The 23,088-nt window shown below is 39.8% G+C and overlaps 4 protein-coding genes across 6 annotated transcripts; 1 reads left to right on the plus strand and 3 right to left on the minus strand.

The window, feature by feature from the left end:
- Window positions 1-2,053: 2,053 nt before the first annotated feature.
- tax1bp3 (Tax1 (human T-cell leukemia virus type I) binding protein 3) lies at window positions 2,054-6,801 on the minus strand. The gene is made up of 4 exons (XM_079267556.1): window positions 6,642-6,801; window positions 5,025-5,144; window positions 3,638-3,715; window positions 2,054-3,465 (listed from the first exon to the last, which is right to left on the minus strand). Exons 1-4 carry the CDS (start codon window positions 6,672-6,674, stop codon window positions 3,316-3,318), a joined length of 381 nt encoding a protein of 126 aa, XP_079123682.1. The 5' UTR covers window positions 6,675-6,801; the 3' UTR covers window positions 2,054-3,315.
- A 1,800-nt stretch (window positions 6,802-8,601) lies between these two features.
- On the minus strand, window positions 8,602-13,139 carry hsh2d (hematopoietic SH2 domain containing). Its single transcript, XM_079267854.1, has 5 exons — window positions 12,957-13,139; window positions 11,748-11,837; window positions 11,481-11,646; window positions 11,010-11,240; window positions 8,602-10,454 (listed from the first exon to the last, which is right to left on the minus strand). The coding sequence occupies exons 1-5, from the start codon at window positions 13,082-13,084 to the stop codon at window positions 10,002-10,004; spliced, it is 1,068 nt and encodes a 355-aa protein (XP_079123980.1). The 5' UTR covers window positions 13,085-13,139; the 3' UTR covers window positions 8,602-10,001.
- Window positions 13,140-15,156: 2,017 nt separating this feature from the next.
- On the minus strand, window positions 15,157-20,977 carry LOC306776647 (ras-related protein Rab-8A). The gene is made up of 8 exons (XM_079267409.1): window positions 20,827-20,977; window positions 20,224-20,284; window positions 19,203-19,263; window positions 18,648-18,725; window positions 18,409-18,498; window positions 18,190-18,255; window positions 17,582-17,632; window positions 15,157-17,482 (listed from the first exon to the last, which is right to left on the minus strand). The coding sequence occupies exons 1-8, from the start codon at window positions 20,948-20,950 to the stop codon at window positions 17,393-17,395; spliced, it is 621 nt and encodes a 206-aa protein (XP_079123535.1). The 5' UTR covers window positions 20,951-20,977; the 3' UTR covers window positions 15,157-17,392.
- An 841-nt stretch (window positions 20,978-21,818) lies between these two features.
- On the plus strand, window positions 21,819-23,078 carry LOC306777003 (small ribosomal subunit protein eS27-like). 3 transcript variants are annotated; one of them, XR_013771946.1, is made up of 4 exons: window positions 21,819-21,951; window positions 22,408-22,513; window positions 22,628-22,800; window positions 22,908-23,078. XR_013771946.1 is itself a non-coding variant. In XM_079267927.1 (4 exons), the coding sequence occupies exons 1-3, from the start codon at window positions 21,946-21,948 to the stop codon at window positions 22,741-22,743; spliced, it is 228 nt and encodes a 75-aa protein (XP_079124053.1). In that variant the 5' UTR covers window positions 21,819-21,945; the 3' UTR covers window positions 22,744-22,790; window positions 22,908-23,078. The 3 variants fall into 3 exon arrangements, 2 of the variants coding, with proteins under 2 accessions (XP_079124053.1, XP_079124052.1); XM_079267927.1 differs by having other exon boundaries at window positions 22,628-22,790; XM_079267926.1 differs by having other exon boundaries at window positions 22,628-22,738.
- The last annotated feature ends 10 nt before the right edge of the window (window positions 23,079-23,088 follow it).

Raw genomic sequence — 23,088 nt, forward strand, 5'->3', positions numbered from 1 at the left:
AAGGAAGATCATGTAATAAGATGGAAAGCTTCAGAACAGCTGCTCAACTTGTGATGAGATAGTAAACCACAACAGACAAGAAGTCCTTCGAGAGCTCAGAAAGAAACGAAATTTAAAAAAATCTGCAATGCCATGAAAGCTGAAGTCAAGTTGTCCGATACAATCGAAAGCTACAGAACAGCTACTCAATGGACCGTGTGTTGAGATGGTTGAGTCATTGCAGCCGTATGACTTTGTGAAACCTTCAATCGCAATATGACAGGTTCTTCTTTTACAGCTGCATGACATATGCATATTTGATATCATTGGAAATGAAAAGTTCTGCAGGTGTGAACAATATACTCTGCAGCAGTATCTCACCTCTCTGCTCTTCATGAGCAGAATCAAAGCCCACCGACAACCTCTGCATGCCGGTACGTTCACCGCAAACATTCAGCAAACCCTTTATTGCACCCGACACGCGGACGAATGTGAGGCGGTGGACTTCCCTCTGGTTGCAATCTGGTGTCGGACCAAAGCGACAGCAGCAGATTGCATCGCCATGGCAACACAATTATGCTGCCATATCGTGGGAGGCAAGGATCACGTATGATCCGCGGTTAGATAGTGTAATTATTCACCCGCCTACAGGAAGGAACATTCATCTCCGAGTTATCTTTTTTTGCATTCTTCTGGTGCAAAATATCAACTGTTTTGTTCAGCTTGATGTGAGTTTTGCAGTTGTGAGTTTATAACTGGTTTGATAACTAATAATCTAAGTAAGAGTATTTGTAAATCCTGGTGCAATTATAGCACGCAGTTCGTCCCGGTCATTGCTCCCACTTACAGCTGCCCATTAGTTACCTAGCAACATGCAATGTGTACATGTTGTGGTATTGGTGAGTACTGGCCCAAGATGTTTGTGCATCCACTTTATTGTGTCATATAATAGTATGATGCCCAGGCAAGTGGAATGGAGCGTGCTTCCCTCTGTCCCTAGCACAAAAAACAACACACACACACAGACACACACACACACGGTTAGCTCATCAATTATTTCTCAAAGGGGGATATTAGCACAGCGTTGCCCTAAATCGACCCTCTTCCATGATGTGACGCAGACCAGGTGTTATTTTAAGACTTTAAAATACATTACGCAGCAAATTCACCTCAGTCATGTTTGGGCGTCAGAAAAGAGACAATATTATGCTACTAGGTTTGGGCGATATGGTGAAAATCAAACAGCACAATATTTTTGACAAAATACTTTCATATCGATATTGCGATGATGCTGGTGCTTTATCAAAGTATTTACACATTCCGATTTTTGACAATAATCAGCAACGGGGACAAAAAGGCAAATGATGGTAAGTTGTGAAATGCAGCTTTTAAAACCAGGAAGACATTACGTCATCCAAAATCTAACACGATATCTAATCGATATCACGATATTAATTCAAATATCAATATATTGCCCAGCCCTATATGCTACTTTACATTGTATACCACCTGCCATCACAAAGCAAATAACTAACTGCATCAGTACAATTAAAAGCTGCAGTTGCCTTTATCAAATGAATATGATGAAATACGTTGAGAAACTGGATCCGTTTCTAATTTGATTATTCTTTCAGTTCAACTGCAGTTACTTAGGAGAGGAAATGAAGGAGTTCAAGCTAAAAGCCCAAATCAAAATGCACTGGTGCAGCGCATTAAAATCAAAATCAGCTATTTTCATCGTGAGTCGCATTTTGCCAATAGCTTTTTTTCCCCAGTGTCCTCAGTTCAAAGGCGAGTGATTGGTTCCAGGCTCACATATTCAAGAGATGAAAGTAGAGATCGCTCTCTGGATCAAAATGCCTCGGTAAACACAGAAAGGTCAGGGAATAGATTCTTCACTTTGAAATGTCAGCTGATTACTTCATAACGGGCGACATGAAGCTATTTGACGGGCCTGTAGGATAAAAAAAGGTCTTTGCAGCGTGAAGAGGAGGGGTACAAAATAGACTGTTGTGCGATCGTATGTTATTGGTGCTTCATCAATAAAAAGGACGAGAAGCATATTTTGTTTTCAGTCTTTTAATATCTGAGAAAAAGTCATATAATAAACAGGATACAATCAAATGCAAAACGTTTGCGCTCTGCTGGTAGTTCACATTTATATGTCTGATATAATTCATACAGGAAATACTACAAGGGATTTGTCTCTCATGTTGTACACTCGTCTCTAAATGCATCATTGAAATTCTGTAAAGCAGTGGTTCCCAGCATCACACACACACACACACACACACACACACACGGTTATAAGATTAGTGTTGTAATTTTCTATTGTTCTCAGTACTGTAAAATTTCAAAACCAACATATTGTCAATGTTTATTCGTATTAATCACTCATCTGCTATTAATGCAGTATGTATCAGAGGCAGTAAATCATTGTGTTGCAGAAAATAGAAAAAAACAAATGTGTTCATTAAACTTATTAAATATTCATGTAAGGCTGCGGTGCATTCACTCCTGCTTGGTTCATGTTTACAGTGTCGACTTGGACTTGGACAATCCAGTGTGAAACTCGTGGGTTTCCGTGTATCAAAACAGCAAATGAGCAACTGCCCCTTGCTGAACCTGATAAAGATGAAACACTTCAAAGTGAATACATTGCAAATGATCAGAGACAAATAATCCAGAAGTAGGTCCAGCGTGTGGAATGTTGTTTGTGTGAGACATAAGTAGTGTAACTTGGAAGAAGCATTTTGAACGGTGTTACTTTAGCAGACGCACACACAGAGAGATCTTACTTTCCCCAAACATGTTAGACATAAAAAGACAAACGGAACAGAAAGACACATCTGTAAAAGAATAATTAGTATCAGTATGAATGAAATCATTGTGCATACAGGTATATGGTTTGTTGTATAGAATGTGTACAGAATACTGTACCATTAGTTAAAAAAAAAAAAATATTACTTTACATATTTTGGACCACTTTACAGTGCCCTGGCATTTACTTTGGCATTCGCGGCTGTAATCTGAATGACAGCAAAACACTGTTTTTTTCAGTCAAATGAGATGAAACCCTGATCACTAATGAAAGCAGATAACTCTCAGGCGAGTGCGAGTGTGTATGGAAGGAACACCCTCTCATTGTCCAATGACTGTACTGTGCAGATTCAACCACCGGACCTCGATATTAAATGATCTAATGTGGTCTGCATCATATTTTTGCATTGACGTAGTGATAAAGGCCGCGGTGACACCATCATCTGAATGTGTGGGAGTCTCAGTATACGAGTGTGTTGGGTCCTCAGCATCAGTCTGTGGTTGTAAGTAGTGTCATTACTGTCTGGGGTAACTGCCCATCGAATGTTTGACAGCTTCCTCCAACGACTTCCTGGTTACCAATAGCCGCACCACGTCCTCATTCTTCTTTGTTAGTCTTTTACGAGCCTGATCGTGGGTGACCATGGTCATATCCCAGCCGTTCACCTGGGAGGAAGAAAAGGACTTTGTGTCAGAAGAGCTGGAGCCATTTTCTCTAATTTAAGATGACCAACAGTGGGACAAGGTGAGCACTGCTCCTGATGCTCACATCCAACTCTCTAGTGTACACATGGTGCCATCTAGTGGATCTACACCAAAGCTCGGTCTCACTGCGCACCTGCATTATCTTGTCTCCCATCCTCAAGCCCGCCTCCTCTGCTGGTCCTCTCTGACTTATCCTGGTCACATAGATGCCCTTTGGAAAACAAAACAGATTCACTACATTATAGGATCACATATGAATAAATGGATCTAAAACCCGAAAAAATAATTACGAAAAGAGAACCTCAAAATAATAACATTCAACTAAAACAAATAGGATATATAATATCGATCTTAATCCTGGGATTTTTCTTATTTCACTGTTAAAAGTGTTACTATTAATTCATTATATTGGTAGCACAAACTGGGGTGGGGTTTGGGGCCATTCATATGTTGAGTCTAAAACCTAAACAAAACAAAGTCAAAACAAAGATAAACGGATTCCCAGCAGTGTAAATCCCTCACAGTAGCGTTCCTGCTCGATTTGTCTGTGGAAAAAGTATTTTGTTATGCCGACCTTTCAACAGGACGTTGTGATGTCTTTGGACAGAAAGTACTGCGGAGCTGATTGGTTCATCCTTGTCATATGACCTGCGGTGGACTTGCTGATTGAGATTTTTCCATCTTGTTGGGTCGACGTGCCTCAAAAACAGGCGAGTCACAACGAAACGCAGCATGTGAAGGTAACACATCGTCTTATTTTTACTTCATTTTTAGATAATAGCACATGAAAAGCTCTGTGTGAGTGTTCCAATAATGATCCTAAACATGTCAAGAATATCTAAAGGAAGGCCTGAAAGGACAAAAAGGTAGAAGCCAAAGCCTTCACGTATTATTTCTCTGTAACAAGGCATCTGAGCCTGCCATCTGTTTCCATCTCTCAGTGAGCAGGTAAGACACGACTTTGTGTAAACCTGCAGTATTCCTTTCTCTGACATCAGCGAGGTGAGTCTGAGTTTTGTTTCCCACCTGAGGCTGCAAGTAATGTGTTCAGGCATGTACCTCATTTATAGCTCAGCAGAGAGCTGCTTCACGCAGGTCAGGGATGTGATCAGGAGAAGACGAACCGTCAGGTAGGGGGTTATACTACATTAGGATTCAAGCTTTGTGTTCCAAATATGACCCTAAAATCTGGAGAGATCTGAAAAGTCATATCGCGGAGCCACTTTAACCTCCGTCTCTGCCTGGTGTGAATTACCAAAGTACAACTGGCATCATCATTTTCTGTACTGAATGTATGCAATTATTTGAGAATTACAGGATTATGTTTGTAATACTTAAAATATTAATATATTTGACTTAATGAGACACCCATCAGTTTAACCTTTTACTGTTTGATTTTGAATAATCCTCAGATATCTGGAAATGTCTCGGTAAATAAAGAAATATTAATGTTGTAGCTATCACCCACTCACCCAATTGCAGTACATAAGCAGCTGATTGACACACACACACAGACTTACTTTGTCAGTCTTGTCATCAGAGAAGGGGTTCTGCCCAGGGTCCTGGTCTATCCCTCCTCCGATGCTGAAGCCCAGGATCAGGTTATCTCCATGTCGCAACTTCTGGATCTGAATTCGTTGCTGTTTGACAGAAAAAAACGTTTAATCATATATGTCTTTTCATAGGACATTACCCGGCCAATTCATAAACCCTGACACACAAAACGCATTCAGTAGTTTATAACTACTGATAAGTCTCTGATCAGAAAACAAGTAGACATTGGATTTATACAACAGATGATGTGTTGATTTTTTTTTTAATATATTGTGCAAATGCAAAAGAAAAGGAGGAAAATGACCATAGACAGTCAAATTACCGTCCAGTGAGGCACCGATTTATCCACCACGGACACATTTCAACGCATGAACAGCGGGGTTCACAGGCTGCTCTCTAGTGATTGAAGTCCGCACTGGAACAGAGACTTCATCAGTGCAGCCCTGCCCTTGACACTGACAAGCAGCTGCAGGCTCACCAACCACCAGATGGATGGATGACTCCCGACAGTAGCGCTCTTCACAACACCCCTCAACACAAAGACTGCCTGTGTGTGTGTGGTGATGAATAACCAGACATTCACTGAGTGGTGTGTGGCTGATACGATGAAGTCTGAGGATGTCTGGAACTCTTTTAACACAGAGTCAAGTCAAGAGAGGACTTGCCGGCACTTCAACCGAGTTCTCTCCCAGCCTGAGTGGTAGACCCTGTATCACTCTATGATCAAAAAACGGAAACGATATAACCCTACTTGTTTCTATATGTGGACCCAGAGGAGACAGTGTTTAATGAAATCCTATTGGTATTAAGCATGGGGGATTTATATTAGACCAAAAAACACAATGAGGAAGTTAACCTGCATGCTTTATTAACGCTCTTCTGCACCCCAACCATCACATGCCATCGATGCAACTCTGACCTGGAGAAATCCCTGCTACCAGTCATATCTACCAGCTCTTTGGCTCAATCATAAAGCTCCATTTACAATTGTGACAAATTCCTGCATCATTTGAAGGCATCGCAAAAAAACACAATTCAATCCAACTGCAACTTTATGTTCTGCAACTTTGTATTTCAGTCAACAAAAGAAACAAATATTCCTTTGGAAGTCAACCGGAAGACTGAATCACACCGACGGTGACGCCCATGTGTAAGAGACGTGAACTCCCATTTTGATACATTGTAATGTATGCAGCGTGTAAACATTCACATGTCCTAGCCTCTCTTGAAGAAAGACTTTCGTACTTCCAACAACTTTCTTTGAAAAGTGAGAAAACCTAGCAGAATAAAGTCTTTAACTCTTCCTGTAAGCTCGCTCTCATTACCGTAAAGGTTAGAAGACAGGTGCACCACGGCTTTAAGGGCGGCTGGTTTAACAGAAGGAGATGTGTTAGCGTTGCTGTGTAGCACTTCAGCTAAACAAAGAAAGTAACATTACAGTTGATGTGATTTAGCTAACCGTAGTCTAACCGTAGCTAACATGAGTTGGTTAATTCAAAGTTTTGTACTGATACGTTTCGCGTTAACGTCGGACAGAACAATCGAGACCCGTTGAATAGACACATCCCTAATCCATAACTTACCACAATAACAGCAAACGCCTGTCCCGCGGACATGGTGTCGCTTCGACGCTTTCTAAGGTAACGAATGTAGAAACTTGCAACAACTATTGTTGTTAAATTCACAGAAACGAAGTCTCGAGAGTGGGGCAACTTCCCAGATCACTCCATGAGTAACGGCAGGCTGATCCCTGGCTGGAAACCAACAGCTCCATAGATAACGTCACTTTAACCCCCCCACGCAGCCTATCCGATTAGCGCGTTTTGAAGCACGGGGCAGCCAGGGAGGGCGGTATTTAACAGTTGCGCTGTGGCCCCCACTGACGATGTAAAAACATGTGTTACAAATCCAACTCTCCATGGGATTGTTGCTCCCCCCTCTCTTGTGTCCCGAGACAGGCTGCGGTTTCCTTAAAAGGAAATGGCAAATAGAGACCTCCATTGTGACTCTGCATACTTCCATCCATCTGCTTTACCAAATATTCTGAGAGATAAATAATATCACCACACGTGTTAAGTCTTGAGGGCCCTCAGAATACAGTCGATGATGCGCATTGTTATTGTTGCACATGATCGATAAGGAAAGTGACTGCATTCACACAGAGCCGTATAAAGAGAGAGTCGTGTCAAAACTTGAATGTCACTTGATTCACGTAGACTTCAGATAGTTCCATGAAGTACTTGGTTGGCAATTTGCATGCGTAGATATTGGTAAAAATCGGTAAAAACAGAGGGACAGAATTACGATTTTTTGATAGTTATTAGACAATATATTAATCGATTTACGATATTCATATAGAGCAACGGCATACGTATACATACAGTTTGTGTTTTTTGAAGTTAATTTTGCTAATATTTAAGTGTTAGAAAGTGTCACCGCGAGTGTTATCTGCCTTGATGACATATTTTATAAAATCCCCTCGTTAAAGGGACAGATTGACATTTAGCGGCATCTAGTGGTGAGGTTGCAGATTGCAAGCCACAACATAGCCCTCCGTTCACCCCTTCCTTTCTAAGCGTGTCTGACTTTGACCCTCTGATAGGGAGAGGTATCGTTAGGATTTTATTACTACAAGGAGCTACTCTTATCAATGTTCTATTATTTTTTTATGACTAAATATTGCTTTTAAAAACACATATAGGATTAAAAACAAAAACAAATACATCCAGAAAAGAATTATAAGTTATAGACAAAACTAAATATTGTTTTTAGAGCAGCAACAGTATTTTTTACACCAGCAAAGTCACAATGTAAAGTCATTAATATCTCACTGGAAACAAATCTAAAATGCCAATGAATAAATAACATTCTTGAGTGAGGTTTATACATAATAATAATCATAATAAAGAAGAACACAGATATCAGTTTGTGTATCGGTCCTCCTGTCCTCCTGTCTTCCTGGATGCATTGTCTCAGTCAGCAGAGAAGTTTAGATGAACAAACTAAGATAAACAGACAGCTTTTGGTTTAGCTGGCTTTCGTGCTGTGTTTGTGTAAACATAGCAGCAGTGGATGAGCGACTGCGGTACATTTCCATCTTCGACATCTACAGTTACTTTGCATATTTAAGCAAACCAAATATTCAGATGATGACTTTGGTAAACATTTAAATGCAGACTTGAAATGGTTACTTTTACATTGTAAAAGAATGTACGTCTGATGTGGTTTACTGCCACTAGATGGTACTCTACGACACAAGTTGTTTCTAGTCGTTTAGTGTAAGGGTATTGACAACCTTTTCTATTGTTGAAAACATCCAAACTTACTGGAAAATGACTCAATAATTGATAAAATTATTGAAATTAACAAGCAGGTCATTACATCCTTAAAATACTTTTTGGCACATTAGGCAAGGCAAGTTTATTTGTAGAGCACATTTCAACAACAAGACAATTCAAAGTGCTTCACATGAAACCATTAAATGCATCAAAACATAAGGCAAAAGAAAAGGAAATTTAAAGATAATTAGGAACATTGATTGAATCATTGACAAAAAAAAAGCTAAAAATAGAATAAAAGTTGCAGTGCAGTTTAAGAAATAAAATACAGTGGTAAAATGCAGAAATGCTGAACGCTGCTTCTCCATGTTTAGTTCTGACTCTTGGACCTAAGGGGTCGTCTGGGTCGTGTGAGAACATTTCCAGTAAAATTACCTATAAAAGTGTGAGATAGAAATGGTCTGCTGCGTCGATGGGTTCCTGGTCAAATTGGGTCATGACACCAAAACTGCATGCAACCCATCCACTGAATGACGAGTGCATTACATGAAGACATAACATGCAATGACCACAGTGCGAAGGGAAGCAAGGGAGGAAGAACAGGAGAGGGGACTGAAGGAACGGCATAGAGACAGAGCAGAAACAGAAATGATGTATACATGTCCAGCGTGGGTGAAGAAAATGGTGGGTCTCTGCTTTGTCATCCTCAAAATCACAAGCCTCTCGTTTTACACTGCAGACAGACGGATCATATTAAATGCCATGAAACAGGGACTGCAAAACAGACATAACATATTGTTCAAAGGTGATTTAATAGCTGTAACAAAATGAGATGCTTTGTACAGATATATTATCAAGTTGTACAAATATGAAATATTATTGAGAGCAAATGGTCTGGATGCTTCGTAATAATGATAACAAGGGTCTGACAAAGCCATTTGCATGAAAAAATAAAATGTGTTTACCCCTTTCCGTGTCCAGAGGCCATGCAAAAGTAAACTTATTCATGTATTTGTTTGTTTATTTTGCAGGGACAAATGCACACCAATCAACAGTCAAACTGTAAGTGAGCCAGAGTTAGCAAGAGAGGCTAGTTTTCATCTGCTGTCCCCGGCCAGATGTTTGAAGGCAGCCTAAAATGACGTTTACTCACCTGTATTATTTCTGAAACAAGTTTAACCAGCAGTTTCTTCCTGTCATGTTGCATATAACAGATCTGCACCTGATGCTAAGTCTCCTGTATTCAAAGCAGCTGACATAAACCATGTCATTTCGGATTTACATGCTCTGCATCGAACTTCCTCCTGCTGCCTCTTCATGCATTACAGTACCAGAGAGGCATCTATAAACATTTACCCTGAATTCAAAAGAAGAGGCGAGCTGTTGCTTACGTAGAGTACATTTGCATGACTTCTCCTTAACAATGTTTATCTGTTGAATAAACTAGCAAATAAATAAAAGAGGAAGCACTCATAATTGGCACTGATTACAGTCACACGAGGACAACAGTTTAACCTTTATAATCCTTTTCGTTACCTTATCCTTCATAATCGTGGACTCGAAGACTGAAACAAGCTCCTTTTTCATTTGTACGATGCTTTTGTCCTGCACCCACTTAGCGTTTGATCCATCTGAACAAGATTTTTCTAAAGTCGCAGTCGTGTATCAGAAGCCTGGAGCGAAAGGTGCAGGTGGAAGGTATTCATAAGGTAACCCTCCATCAGTGAGTCTCACATCAGTGCAGGTGTAGGGTAATGGTGGGGCATTGGCAGTCTGCTGCCCTGTGATGTACTGGTACTCATTGCCAGCGGTTCCATTCCTTTCAGTCGCCTCCATGTTAACCTCTGCGTACTCGTGCGTCGTGCTTCTCTTCTTTTGGAACTTCTTCTTGAGGTTCTTCAGGTTGGAGACGACTGACGTCTTTGCCTCCTGGTTCTTTGCGAACTGGATGTTGCCGCTGAGGGGCTGCTCAGTGGCTGCAGGTGTGTGGGGACTCTCAGAGACCGTTCTGATGCAAGCCTGGTTCTGCTTCAGTGGAGGAGCAGAGGTCCGAGCAGGGACCTGAGGAGGCTGGTTGGATGGAGGGTTCTCGGCTGTGCATCTATTTCTGGTCACAGGCTGAAGATCATAAACATGAAACGTACAGCACAGACATTTGTTAGAAAATAAAAAGGGCAAATTACATTTTAGAGTAAATCTTAGGTATATCTTCAAAACATTAAGTAATGATGTCACAATAAACAAAAGCTTCAAGTAAAAAATGCAGCTTCGTCGGGACTGCGTGGGTGTGTTTTGATCAGATTTGATTGACAGTGGCCTTGCAACGTACAACTGTCATCACATTTTGTTTTGAAGTTTGCTTCGAATTTGATTTGTGCACAAAAGTTATCAAAAGACATTTTCCTGCCCACTTCAAAAAAAGGGGGAAAAAGCAACAACAGAAACAGAAATATCTCATGGAAAACAACCCAAACTGTTCAAAGTTTGGGAGAAACTCATTTGTAATCATGTGTCCTTATGAGACCCCATCAAAAACAGGAAGCTTGTTGCAACAAAAACCTTTGAAATGTTTTGTGAATAACGTTGCTCCGACAACATTTGGACATCATGTATTTTCACAGAAGGTTAAAGCACCAGGCAACTTCTAAAAAAATCGACTTAGATCACCATTACCAGGGCTGGGAGAGGGAAGAGGACACGTGGCATTTCGGCTTCCAACTTAGGGTAAAGGTTGATCGGATACCCGACTGCCGCGTTCTTCAAGTCATTCGGTCGATAAGGAAGGGCAGGTGGGATTTCTTCTTGTGATGTTGGGTGACCTATGCTGGGATGCAGCGGGTTGGTTGGGTTCGGATGTCTTTGGGGAAACAGCAACTCTGCATAGTCACTCTTGTCATTCAATGTCTTCAGTGACATAGAAACAGATACCGAGAGAGAGAGAGAGAGAGAGAGAGAGAGAGAGAGAGAGAGAGAGAGAGAGAGAGAGAGAGAGAGAGAACAAGTAGTGATTATTTTCTGTTTACCTGAGGCACAGGTAGCAGGCTAAAAAAGCAAATAGTGTTGTTTTGGATAGGTTACTCAGTTTCAACTCTAAATGCATGTACTGTACATCTATAATGTATGACACCTGTATTCGTTCCTCACCTGTCCACAAGGGACAGTCAGCACCACACTGAAAGGCATGATGGGAGTCCGCCTGTGAAAGTCCACCATGTCCTGCAGACTACGGTGACTGCTGTTCTCCCCTAGTATGATGTAATGGCCGTCCTCCAGTGCATCGATCATGAAATGTCTGCAGCAGTCCTCAGCACTGAGGGTCAAAGAGATAGAAAGGAAAGGATGTGTCAAAAAGAGTGACCAGGGCAGGACTTTGGACCGTCGCACCGACGTGAGATGTGAAAAACAGCTCACCGGTAAGAGAGAGAGTAGCCAATCCTGCTCTCACTGACTCTGATGAGGAAGTAGCCAGAAGGCTTGGACATGAGCAGTTCCTCTGCCACACTGCACACAAAAAATGTATGCAAATTGCCACAACACAAAAAAAACCTTCACACACACACTTTAATCTTTAAATGATCTAGCATGTGAACTGGAGCTGGAATCAGTATGCTGTGAAAGTCTCCCTGGGAATTCATCGTCTTAACATCTGTATGAAACTGTTTAGCTTCCGGTACACAACAAAAGGTTCTTACTTTAAATGGCTTTATCATTTAAAAAGAACAGTCTAATAAATACAGCAGGGCATTTTAGTCTGGTCAGTAAAGTAAACAGAGGGAGTAAGCAATGCCTATTAATAATTATTCAGTTTCATCCATTATTCAAAGTTGGGAGTGTGTACACACTGGGTGTTGGGTGTGGAGAAAGAGAAACATCCATTACAAATAGTACAAATATGCTTCATTGTTATAAAAGTAAAGGATACCATTCAAGAGGCTACTGAGCTGATACATCCGTGGCTCATGTGCATCATACATACATGTGTATAATCAATGTGTTGTCCTTGTACCTGCAGATCAAAGATGCATGCTCTAGTTTTGCTTGTTTGTTTTGCTCGTTGTACATCTCTGTTGTCACTCAAAATGCTTCCAACTCCAGTTACATTGTTTCGTGTTTTTAATGTTCACCATCATTTAAAGGAGCAAATGCTTTTATGAGGGTTGAGAATAATAGTGACCCTTTATCCTTTATGTGGTTGCCAAGAACTTCCTGAAAAGTCTTTTTTACTTCCTGAAAAAAGGGACATTTTTGACGTTTAGACTTTGTTTAGGCGTATGTGTTCTTTCCTCATTACTCTTGGTCCTTCATTTGCTGTGTTGATCACTTGCTCTAGACAGGAGGGGCAGAAATAAACTTTTACATTTTTAGTTTTACTCTTTATAACCTGACATTATTAATTTATATGAAGCAGAGGCACAAGATGACACCTCCTAGACATTTACATGCCTATATACTTGAGCAATTCACTAAAAATAATCCCTGCATGCTGGAACGCAACACTTATATCTTTGCCATGCACAGGTTTTCAAAACATGGCTCGTCACATTCCTCCCCGTCTGCCATTCACTGCTACCGATATTCACTGCTACCGATGGCGGACAGTGATATACTTTGAGAACTTACTTCCTGGAAATGATCCCATGAAACCATTCTGGGATGATGCCGTTCCTGATCACAAACGGGCGCTGGGACTCTGAGAACCAGGTGATGGCATCATGCTGGTCATGTGACGACTGACTCCGCTCCATCATCCTGGGAAACGGCTCATTTAATCCTCTGTTGGGTCTGTTGGAAAATTCAAGGAGGACAGAAACCTGCAAATGCGTTATTTACAGCTCATTGAGTTATGACATAAGATACAGTTACATAGAGTGCATACATAGAATACAAACCCCATACAGATATATGAGCTGCCAGTAAACAAAGATTTGCATTTAGGCTAATGTGCCATTGCAGATTATGCAATCAAATGCCAGTGATGTGATCTTTTTCTTTTTCTATGCTCATTGTTCCTCTTTCAATGCTGTGCTGTGATGTACTGTGAACATCGTTCTACAGTTGAACTTTTACTTAAAAAGAAACCCCACAACACTTTTCTGTGTTTACAACACAAAAGCTATTTTCACCAGTTTAACTTGTAATACAGAAGAAGCCAAAACAGCTTTGATGTAAGTTTATCAAATTCATTTTAAATGTGTAAATTGAAAACTCAAATGAGAAAAAGATGACACTATTTGCAAATGAAACTCAGAGAGTTCTACGTTAAACATAGCTCACAGCAAACGTTACTCACCTGTACTCGGGCAGCTCCGTGATGAAAATGACACAGCAGATCTCACTCACCTGACGACACTTGTCTGGGGGCGGAGGCAAAACGCACACCTTAGTGAGTAGCTGTTCACCAGTCACATTTAGAGAGAACACTACAGAATGCAGCCAAATTAGAAAGCGACATGGTCCTAACAAATTATTAAACGGTCCTTTATATCGTCAGACAGAAGATAAACACGTATCTTTAAGTATGACAGTGTATTTGGATTATAAGAGCATCAGTTCAGAGCACCGAGGTGTGTATTATAATGTGGAAAGTACATATAAAGAGAAATGGTTGAGGCGATCTCAACTTCTGGGCAGCAAACACACTTCTTTTCATTTTCAGAAAGATATAGCCTGGACGCCTGTGCAGTTTAATGCAATAAATCTCAGTGAAGTTTACTTTACATTTGTTTAGGGAGATTTTGTGATTGTGTTGATTTCTTAAAACCTTTGTTGGTCGTTTCCATTTTTCTGCAAAGCTTGCCCACTATTAGTAGCCCAATATGTGGGTTTTTAAAGAAAATAAGAAAGCTGCTGCTTAATAATATGCTAATGCTGAACAAATGCGTGCATGTGCAAAAGCTTCTCTGACTTCCATCTGCTGATCGAGTCAGAGAGGAAGCTACAAACGGGAACTATGTTAACATTAAAGTTCATAGTCTGAGACGTTATTGTTGTTGGTGATTTATTTACTGTTTAGTAAACCATTCAATGAAGATTCTTATGCTGGTGAGCCGCTTTAGGTCAGGTAAAAGAACCAGTTTGGGAAGTGTCCTCCCACATGTTGACTGTCTAAATGAGAAAGAACTTCATAAAGGTCAAAGTCTTACTGCCTTGAGGCTGCGTGGCGGTGTGCAATGCGGAAGTGGTGAGCGCCAGTGCAGTTTATGTAGCGGGGCCCTACAAAGGTACAGATTACCTGTGGAGATGCAAACACAGTTTTGTGAGTCAATTAACAGCGTTTGTTCATATTCCATCTTCTCAAGCAAACAATCCATGAGGCCATTTTTTTTTATCATGTTGAAAACAGAAAAAAACAGCACTTAAAGTAGAAATACTCTGTCAGACCATAACATATTTTTAAAAGTGCTATGGCAGTAGCCTCCTGCCATAGAGGAAAGCTACAGGTAACTGTATGAGGTAATCCACTTGAAGGAACAATAAATCCTTAAAGGTCAAATTGATTGAAAAGATTAAATAATGTGGATTCATCTCATATTTTTAGTACTCATTTTATCTGAATATTTAAATCACCTATATTATGTTCATTTAAATCAACTTCACAAGTGACTTTTCTGACATGTGATATACTCAATTGCTTATTTCCCACAAAGTCATGCTTGGTCATCGATACGTTATGGGTGGTTAAGAAACACGTTTTTCTCATTTTCATGAAGTTCTTACAAAGTGCATTTTGGACAAACAAAACACGCAAAGTAACTTTCATATTGTTTTACATATTTAAACATCTACATGAATTTCCCAAAATAAAGAGGTGCAAATATAATAAGTTGAAAAACATTTATGAATCTCTTTTAATAAATCATCAAAGCACATATCTACAAAATGTGTAGATCAAACAGATTTATGAACCTTCAGTACAATCATTGTAGATCTTATTTACAATTGCTGAATTATTTAATTTTCATCAATAATCAGCGATGAAATCCAAATTTAGTTCGGGATCGCTGACGATATGCTAACATAGACCTGGCAAATTTTTAGTTGGCGAGAATTACAAATCAATCAAATGACATCGAGATGAAATATCAGCCAAACTCAAGTCTAAACAAAACTGCATTTTTCATAAGGCATAAATTGACTAAACCTGTGAGAGCCAGTTAAACCGAAATAGTCCCAAAAGTCAAACCACGTTAACGGCAACGATTTACAGCCACAGGTTAACAATTACACAGTTAAATATTAAATCCAATGACTCATCAGCACCGCTATGATTTGCACTCACTGTGAAACATCAGAGGTGAATTTCAGCTTTTAATAAATTTCCTATTTTGGCGCCTAAACAGCTCAACCCAGCAAATACAATAGAATTTGGAGTGACAGCAGAAATGTAAACAGCAAGAATCCTATGCACATTTCTAATCTCAAATAAAGCTCGTCAAGTCAAACGTGCAAAGCTTTTTGAGGTCTTCTATGCAGAATGCATAGTTCAGATGGCCATGATACTGCACCAAAACGAGACATGGGCTGTCTGGCTAGAGGAGGAAGAGGGGAGGGAAGAGGAGAGAGACTAGGTGGGCGAGAGTGCATCGGGGGTTCCCAAAAGCAACAATGGGGACGCAAATGCATAAGAAGCGGGAAAAAGAGAAATATCAATTGATAGGAACATTGTAATGGGAGAAACATCTCCAACTCAAAGGCCTTCTGTATACTTTCACTATACTAACTCAAAAGACAAGGTTCAGTGCTCAAATATTGTTAGGAAGCCCAGATAGGGTATACGTGGAAAACTTGTGCATGAATATTCTTTGCTCGAGACTGCAACAGTCAACACATGTAATGAACTTCTTCTTTACAGAAAACAAACAAAGGAAAAGTGCATAATAAGAACATAAAAGGGCACTTCATCATTTTGGTGCTATGTTTTGTTTCACTCCATGAATACTGCTACAGCCCCAATCCAAGGCCCAGGGAACCGTTGTGTACGCGCTTCCCCCGTTGGAACCGACGACAGGAAGAAGTTTGAATGCATAAACCAATGATTGCATCATTGGTGCGATTCCTTCTGAGCCACTGCTGTGTAACTGTATTGCCTCCAGGTGTCAGAGTTAGATATTGCTAGTCCAACAGTTGAAGTGCATCAAATAAAAATGCTCACCTCCCACCAATCACATCTTCCACAGAAATTGCAATACCTAAACTGATGAGCAACTACAAAAGGAATCTGTGTGCCCTTAAAACAAGCATACTTGTGTCAAGTGCCCTCCTTACTGCAACCATGTGAATACTTAAAATAGGCTAAATCTGGGCCCCACACACACACATTGCACATTAAAGTGTTCACAAGAGGAATGTTTCAGCCTAAGAAATCAACAGAGACATAAGTAGAAAAGCTGGACAGAGGACATGTAAACCCCAATGTTGATGTGAGAAGAATGCGTCGGCACTATCGTTTCACATCGTGAATCCTACTCAATGATACATATTTACACGTTGCGGTTACCTAATGTGGATGTATAAAAAGTGTAGGCCACCAAGTCAGTACACAAATGTGGCATAATGGGTTGGATTGTACTCTCATCACCTTACATTATTCAACAGATGGAGTATAAACCAAAAATTAGGAAGCCGATTGGAGAAGTAAGCCTTTTTTTTGGAAGTATAATTTGGGCTACTTTGCGTGATAAGGATCGAATAACTAAGACTTCACCAAGAGACACTGACAACAGGTGAAAGAATCCATCTTGGAATCGGACATTATTGCGAATAGTAAAGGTTTGATCGTTTCTCGTGCCGTTAAAAGTCAACACAATCTCAAGGAATCAAGTGGGAAGTGTTAATCGAAGGATCAGATTTAGCATCAGACAGAAGCCAGAGTTATATTCACAGTTGTGGAGGGAACCAAGAGAGCCATAAACTTTTGTTTTTTTCAGAGCAGAGAGAAAGAAAAGGAGGAAGACAAGTGAAGAAAAATAAAAAGAGAGATCAGAGTGTGCTCTGTCCAGTTCTGTCCAGCGGGGGACACAGGTAAGGCGAAGGTGGATGCCGACGCTCAAGTCTCCTCACAGGAGCCTGCAGCGGAAGAAGCTGCTCTTCTTGGGTTGTTCTGTAATCTTTACTCCTTGATTGCTGCCCTGCGGGTTGTTGCCCTCCTGAAATACACACAGATAAGAAAGCACAACCAAATATGACAACTGCAGAAATAGTATACGACACAAAACCATTAAGTTTCCACTCTATTGCACTCTTACCAGCTTCTTGTCCATTTTTGCTTTAATGTCTCTGGCAAGGGTTAAGAAGGCCTGCAGACAAAAACAGGTTTAACTAATTAAATAAGTACATTTCATATTAAATTAAACCACATTAACGATAGCACTCTGGGTAGGACCAATGGTTTTGGACAAAAGAAGATTTTCGGTTTAAATCACAGCATCGAAACCAGAAGAAACTCCATTGATTCTTAGTCATCAATAATTGTATAAGATGCAAACAATGCACATGATTCGCACACAATCTGAGGGTTTGTATGAACAGATTATGTGATTACAGTCTAATTATGCCTGTGATTTAATAGTTTAATAGGATTGTTGTCTTTTGTGTTGTAGGCTATGTGGACTGGCTGATTATAGATCAGTTAATGGGAAACCTTCAGAAAGAAATATGAAGAAACTGATTTTTCCAGTCTGATAGCATATTAAGACTTCCTACTTTATTCTTGTTTTATAGTCTACAACCACTGTGCCCTCTATACAGTACATGGCAATCCTTTTATCCTAAAATGATATTTCAGCTCACTCCTTTTGTGCAGTGAATTACTCAAAACTCTAAGACAACAATCACAGAAAAAGTGTGTACTCACGTTCTCGACGTTGATGTTCGCCTTTGCACTGGTCTCCATGAACTTGATGCCGTACTCCAGTGCCAGCTGACAGCAGGAGTAACGAAACAGAATCCATGTCAGTACTCAGGCCCAACGAGCCAGGACAATAAATATGTTCCCCAAGAGAGCGAGGTTAAAGTGTACTTTTTCAAATCAAGCTCTCTCAAGTGCATTCATTTGTCAACTTTATTGTCCCACCTTCTCTCCTTTGTCTTTGGACACCTGTCGCTTGTCATTGCAGTCACATTTGTTCCCAAGGACCATCCTTTCCACATCTGCTGATGCATGCTGTGGAGGATAATTTGATATGGAGAACCGATAGATAGTTGATAAGTCATAGAATGCATTAGATTAATACATACTCTTTAGCTTTTTAGTAAAAATCAGTGCCGAAATAAAAACACATCTAGCCACGTCCACGAATGTAAAACGTTTACCTCTTCTATATTCCGTATCCAGTTCTTGATGTTGTCAAAGGACTTCTCATTGGTAATGTCATACACCAACATGATGCCCTGGAGAGGAAAATACATAAAACCAATGAGCAGCCAGACAACAATGGAAACCCTTCCTTACCAATTACCATTAATCCATGATGACAGACTTGGAAATTATGGGTCTGATGTGATTTTCCGCTGTTCATGTCGACCCTTATTAGTGACGCATCACATGATTTTACAGCCTTAAGTAAAAGCACGGCACTTGAATAACAAAGAAAACAGGGATCAATTATGTTCCTGAAGTAGAACATGCAAACACAGGCATCCAGTTAAACTTGAATTAAAGAAAACAAAAATACCATTACAATTCACTGAGTGTGTCTCTAGTTTTCCAGGTGTGTACAAAATTAGCAACAACAATGGTGGGTGTGGTTCTGGTTAAGGCTTATGCTGCATTTATGCTGCGGCGCACACACCTGAGATAACCACCACTTCACCCAGTTAGGTCCAAGAGAGAATCTATACTGTCGTTTAGATTACAATGCAACCTACCATGGCTCCTCTGTAGTAGGCTGTCGTGATGGTCCTGAACCTCTCTTGTCCTGCTGTGTCCCTACATAGAAAGCAAAACCGGCAACTTTGAGGACACCAAAGTCAAGACTTGAGAGATGCCTCATGCAGCTACAGAGCACATCTGTTGTTGGCAATTACCATTGAAATAAAATTACTTGTATAATATTTTATTTCCATGGTCTTGACGTCGCTACAATGCTCTTGAAACCTATTTTGTATTAATTGTATTAAGGCACACATAGTGTAGATACGTTAGCTTTAGAGTAATGTTTCCGTCTGGTTCCAGTCTTTGTGCAAGAATGAACATATCACAATACCTCTGTAGTGAAAGCACAAAAAGAGAGATGTTGATTATCTCATCTAAGCTTTGGTAAGACTAAGCAAATTTGCCTAAATATTCCTTTGATCTACAAGTATTAGATGAGGATATATTGGTACAAATATTGTTAGTCAGTACTGGTGGAAACAGCTCCCTAAACTTTTAAATTTACTGAGAGCGGATATTTTTTCAATATCAAACACAAGGATAATCATTAAGTTGATAGGGTTGTGAAGATAGGATACAAAGTTTAAAAGACAGGAAACCTGAGTCGTGTCATATTTAATAACAGCGCGATATAGATTTTAATATTACAGATTAAAAAATCTGATAATATCAAAGGTTATATTTATTTACCATAAAAAGGGTTTATTTACTAGACTTTTTACAGGCCCTCCATTGTCATGAGTATTCAACTTCTACTTTATGTTGCGCGCCAATAAAGAACTAATTTGTCAGTTTAATAGACACACACAGCTAAAACTAACAGCCTAATACAACCAGTGTGCAATACACCTCATTATATTTGAGGGCTACTGCATTAGACTGCATTCATTTTAGTTAGATGCACCTTTAACTGGCAACTGAGTGTAAAGATCATCCATCGTGAATCTTTCTTCTGCCACATCTTGTGAAGCTGTGACCTGAAAACATTGTATGTATGTACTGTAACCATCTCACCATATCTGTAGCTTGATCTTCTTTCCATCTAATTCTATTGTTCTGATCTTGAAATCAATACCTGAGGAACAAACGAAAGTCACACAATTCAATTCAAGCAGGTCTTTTCATCTGTCAAACTCACAAAAGGCACCACACCGACAGTAACGGAAACGTTTCACTTTCGAAGCACAGAGCGGTTGAAAGAGTTCATTAATATGTTCTGTCACGTTGGCTCCGAGAGTGCGAAGTACAGGCAGGAACTCGGTAGGCGAAATGACACCGCTAACTAACGTTAGCTCACTGACAGCTTTGTAGCTTGTTAGTTCAGCTGGCCATGATTAATATACACAAAATAAATACTTTTAAAGCAGTTTGTGGAGTACACACCCTCGCAGCTCATACATACAGGTGCTTTCCAACTATAGAAACTTGTTAAAATATAATTGTCAGTTCTGGAAAAGCCCTTCTAACGAGCCGGCTGGGCTGCTTCCTGACTAGCTAACGCTACAAGATATAACGTTATGCTAGCCAGAAAAGTTAGCACCAAATTAGCATGACGGGATGGGCTGCTCCCACCACTTTTCGGCTAAGACAATACTAGATAACATGACTTTTACCCACCTATAGTGGAGATGAACGTTGAATTGAAGGCATCTTCTGAAAATCTGAATAGAACGCAGGTCTTTCCGACGCCTGAATCGCCGATTAAAAGTAGTTTAAACAAGTAATCGTAAGTCTTCGCCATGTTATTAGTTAGCTTACTACTGCGGATATCCCGCCCGTTGTTAGAGACAGAGACGTCACTGCGCGAGAGCTTTTCTATTGGTCAAATCAACTGTCACTCTTCTCTGTCGTCGTGGCTCCGGAAGTTGCTTTTCCCGTTGGGTGTGCTCGTTTTGAAGTCTATGGTCACCCGGATTAAAAGATGTGTTAATTAGCCTTTTGACAAAATGAGTCATGGAATGAGTCAAAATGAGTCATGGAATGAGTCAAAATGAGTGATGGATGTTCTCTAAAAAATAACCAATATTTAGTCGGTGTTGTGTTGCGTACCACTAAATATATTAGTCAGATCCTAAATATTCGATGTAAGCTATTTTCTGCCATTTTAACAATAATAATAAATTAAAAAAAATATCCTGTAAGTCATTATAATGAGAACATTTCTCATAATTATGAGATACTATGTCATAGTTATGAAATGCTAAGTAATAATGATAAGATGCTTAGTAATTATTTTGAGATAGTATCTCATTAGAATGACTTACAGGATATTTCGTTTTTCATCACAGTGGTTTAAATGGGCTTCCATAAATATCAAGAGGTTAAAGACAGTCTAAAATTCTGTTTAGGAAAAGTGTATTTGGGTTGTTCAATGTCTACAGTGAATGCATAATTTAAATTAAAAAACAACAGATCTACTAAACTAATCGGAACAACTGTAAATTCATTGTTTTTGATTTGAGCTCTTAATTTGATATTCAGTGCCTTTTGTACTGTTTGCAAAAGTAATTATTAAAGTAGCATTATTATGTACTCAACGTGGACCAGTCCACCCACTACAATCTGTTGTCCCTCCCTTAAAGAAGAAGACCCCGCCTGCTCAGTCTCTTCCGGTACTGAACTGTAAACGCACATCAGAACATTACAACAACAAAAGTACAGTTGAGGGCGCACTTGAAATTTCACTTTCTGTATCGTATTTGCATTGCAAGATAAACCTGCGTGATTTGAGCAAAAATGCAAGTAAGTGAAAATATTTGTGTTGCTCGATATGTTTTTGTAGTTTGAACTTGTAGAACAGTTTTGATGGACAGAAAGCTGCGCAAACAGTCTGTTACTCAGTGGATAAACATAACATCATAGAACAGAATAAGAAAGATGTATTTATCAGTTGATACATGGGATAATGTGTTAAAATGCACAAGTATGTCAAATAACCATTATCTGTATTCAGTATACAGGTGTATTTAGCTTCTCAGATATGATACCTGGGCTTGCCTGGACATGTTTGTGTACGAGGATACTTGCTCAAAGTAGAAATTCATTCATCAGACTATAGGGGGCATTACGGCATAATCAAAACATAAACCAAATAGTATTGCCATGTAATTTAGTGAACAAGTGAAATAATAAAAACACAAGATATTCATTCAGTTCTCTGAAATGACAAAGTTAACCATCCTCTTATCTGGGTTGCAGGACAAGGATCTATTGTACCCCAGTCTTGCCAAGGAGAGGAGTAAGCACAAGAAGAAGAGGCTGGTGCAGAGTCCCAACTCCTACTTCATGGATGTTAAGTGCCCAGGTAAGACTGCACCACGCAGCTAGATGTTATTATTGATTTCCTAATGAGTTTTGGGATTAAGTAAGTGCTTTAAAGAGGTATATTCTAATTGAGTTTACTCTCTGTACTCCCCAGGCTGCTACAAGATCACCACCATCTTCAGCCATGCCCAGACAGTGGTACCTTGTGCAGCCTGCGCTTTAATCCTCTGTCAACCAGCAGGGGGGAAATGCAGACTAACTGAAGGTTAAAAAAAAACATGAATATATGTATTTGTGTTGCTTTGGATTTCTCCAAGGTATATGGAAGTGAGTGGATATATGCTAAAATATGAAAGTTTCATGAAGGTTTCAATCCTATCCTTATGGTTTTGACTATGATGAGATGTTGAAGCATTTGCTTTTTGTCTGTCTAGGCTGTGCCTTCAGAAAGAAATATTCCTGAACAGAAAATGTGCAAAACACCCATGACGGGCAGCTGGAAGAATGGACTATATTTGGGTTTAAGTGTTAAATCCTTCGTACAGAAATGTATCTGTACCTTGAAAATATGGAGTGGAATGTCATCCCCCTCCCCCGCGGTGTTTCATACAATAG

The sequence above is a fragment of the Melanostigma gelatinosum genome (genome assembly GCF_949748355.1).
Source record: "Melanostigma gelatinosum genome assembly, chromosome: 4".
Classification (NCBI taxonomy): domain Eukaryota; kingdom Metazoa; phylum Chordata; class Actinopteri; order Perciformes; family Zoarcidae; genus Melanostigma; species Melanostigma gelatinosum.

Coding starts and splice junctions, on each gene's coding strand:
- tax1bp3 (XM_079267556.1), bottom strand. CDS start 6,674: ATGTCCGCGGGACAGGCGTTTGCTGTTATTGTG. Junction 5,145..6,641: donor AGGCGTTTGCTGTTATTGTG/GTAAGTTATGGA, acceptor TCTGTCAAACAG/CAACGAATTCAGATCCAGAA. Junction 3,466..3,637: donor TGGGAGACAAGATAATGCAG/GTGCGCAGTGAG, acceptor TCTTCCTCCCAG/GTGAACGGCTGGGATATGAC.
- hsh2d (XM_079267854.1), bottom strand. CDS start 13,084: ATGATGGAGCGGAGTCAGTCGTCACATGACCAGCATGATGCCATCACC. Junction 11,241..11,480: donor TGACTGTCCCTTGTGGACAG/GTGAGGAACGAA, acceptor ATGTCACTGAAG/ACATTGAATGACAAGAGTGA. Junction 10,455..11,009: donor TCTTCCCTCTCCCAGCCCTG/GTAATGGTGATC, acceptor TATGATCTTCAG/CCTGTGACCAGAAATAGATG.
- LOC306776647 (XM_079267409.1), bottom strand. CDS start 20,950: ATGGCGAAGACTTACGATTACTTGTTTAAACTACTTTTAATCGGCGAT. Junction 18,499..18,647: donor GGATACGGAATATAGAAGAG/GTAAACGTTTTA, acceptor TATCCTCCACAG/CATGCATCAGCAGATGTGGA. Junction 17,483..17,581: donor CAAAAATGGACAAGAAGCTG/GTAAGAGTGCAA, acceptor TGTGTATTTCAG/GAGGGCAACAACCCGCAGGG.
- LOC306777003 (XM_079267926.1), top strand. Junction 22,514..22,627: donor CATGGATGTTAAGTGCCCAG/GTAAGACTGCAC, acceptor TGTACTCCCCAG/GCTGCTACAAGATCACCACC. Junction 22,739..22,907: donor GAAATGCAGACTAACTGAAG/GTTAAAAAAAAA, acceptor TTGTCTGTCTAG/GCTGTGCCTTCAGAAAGAAA.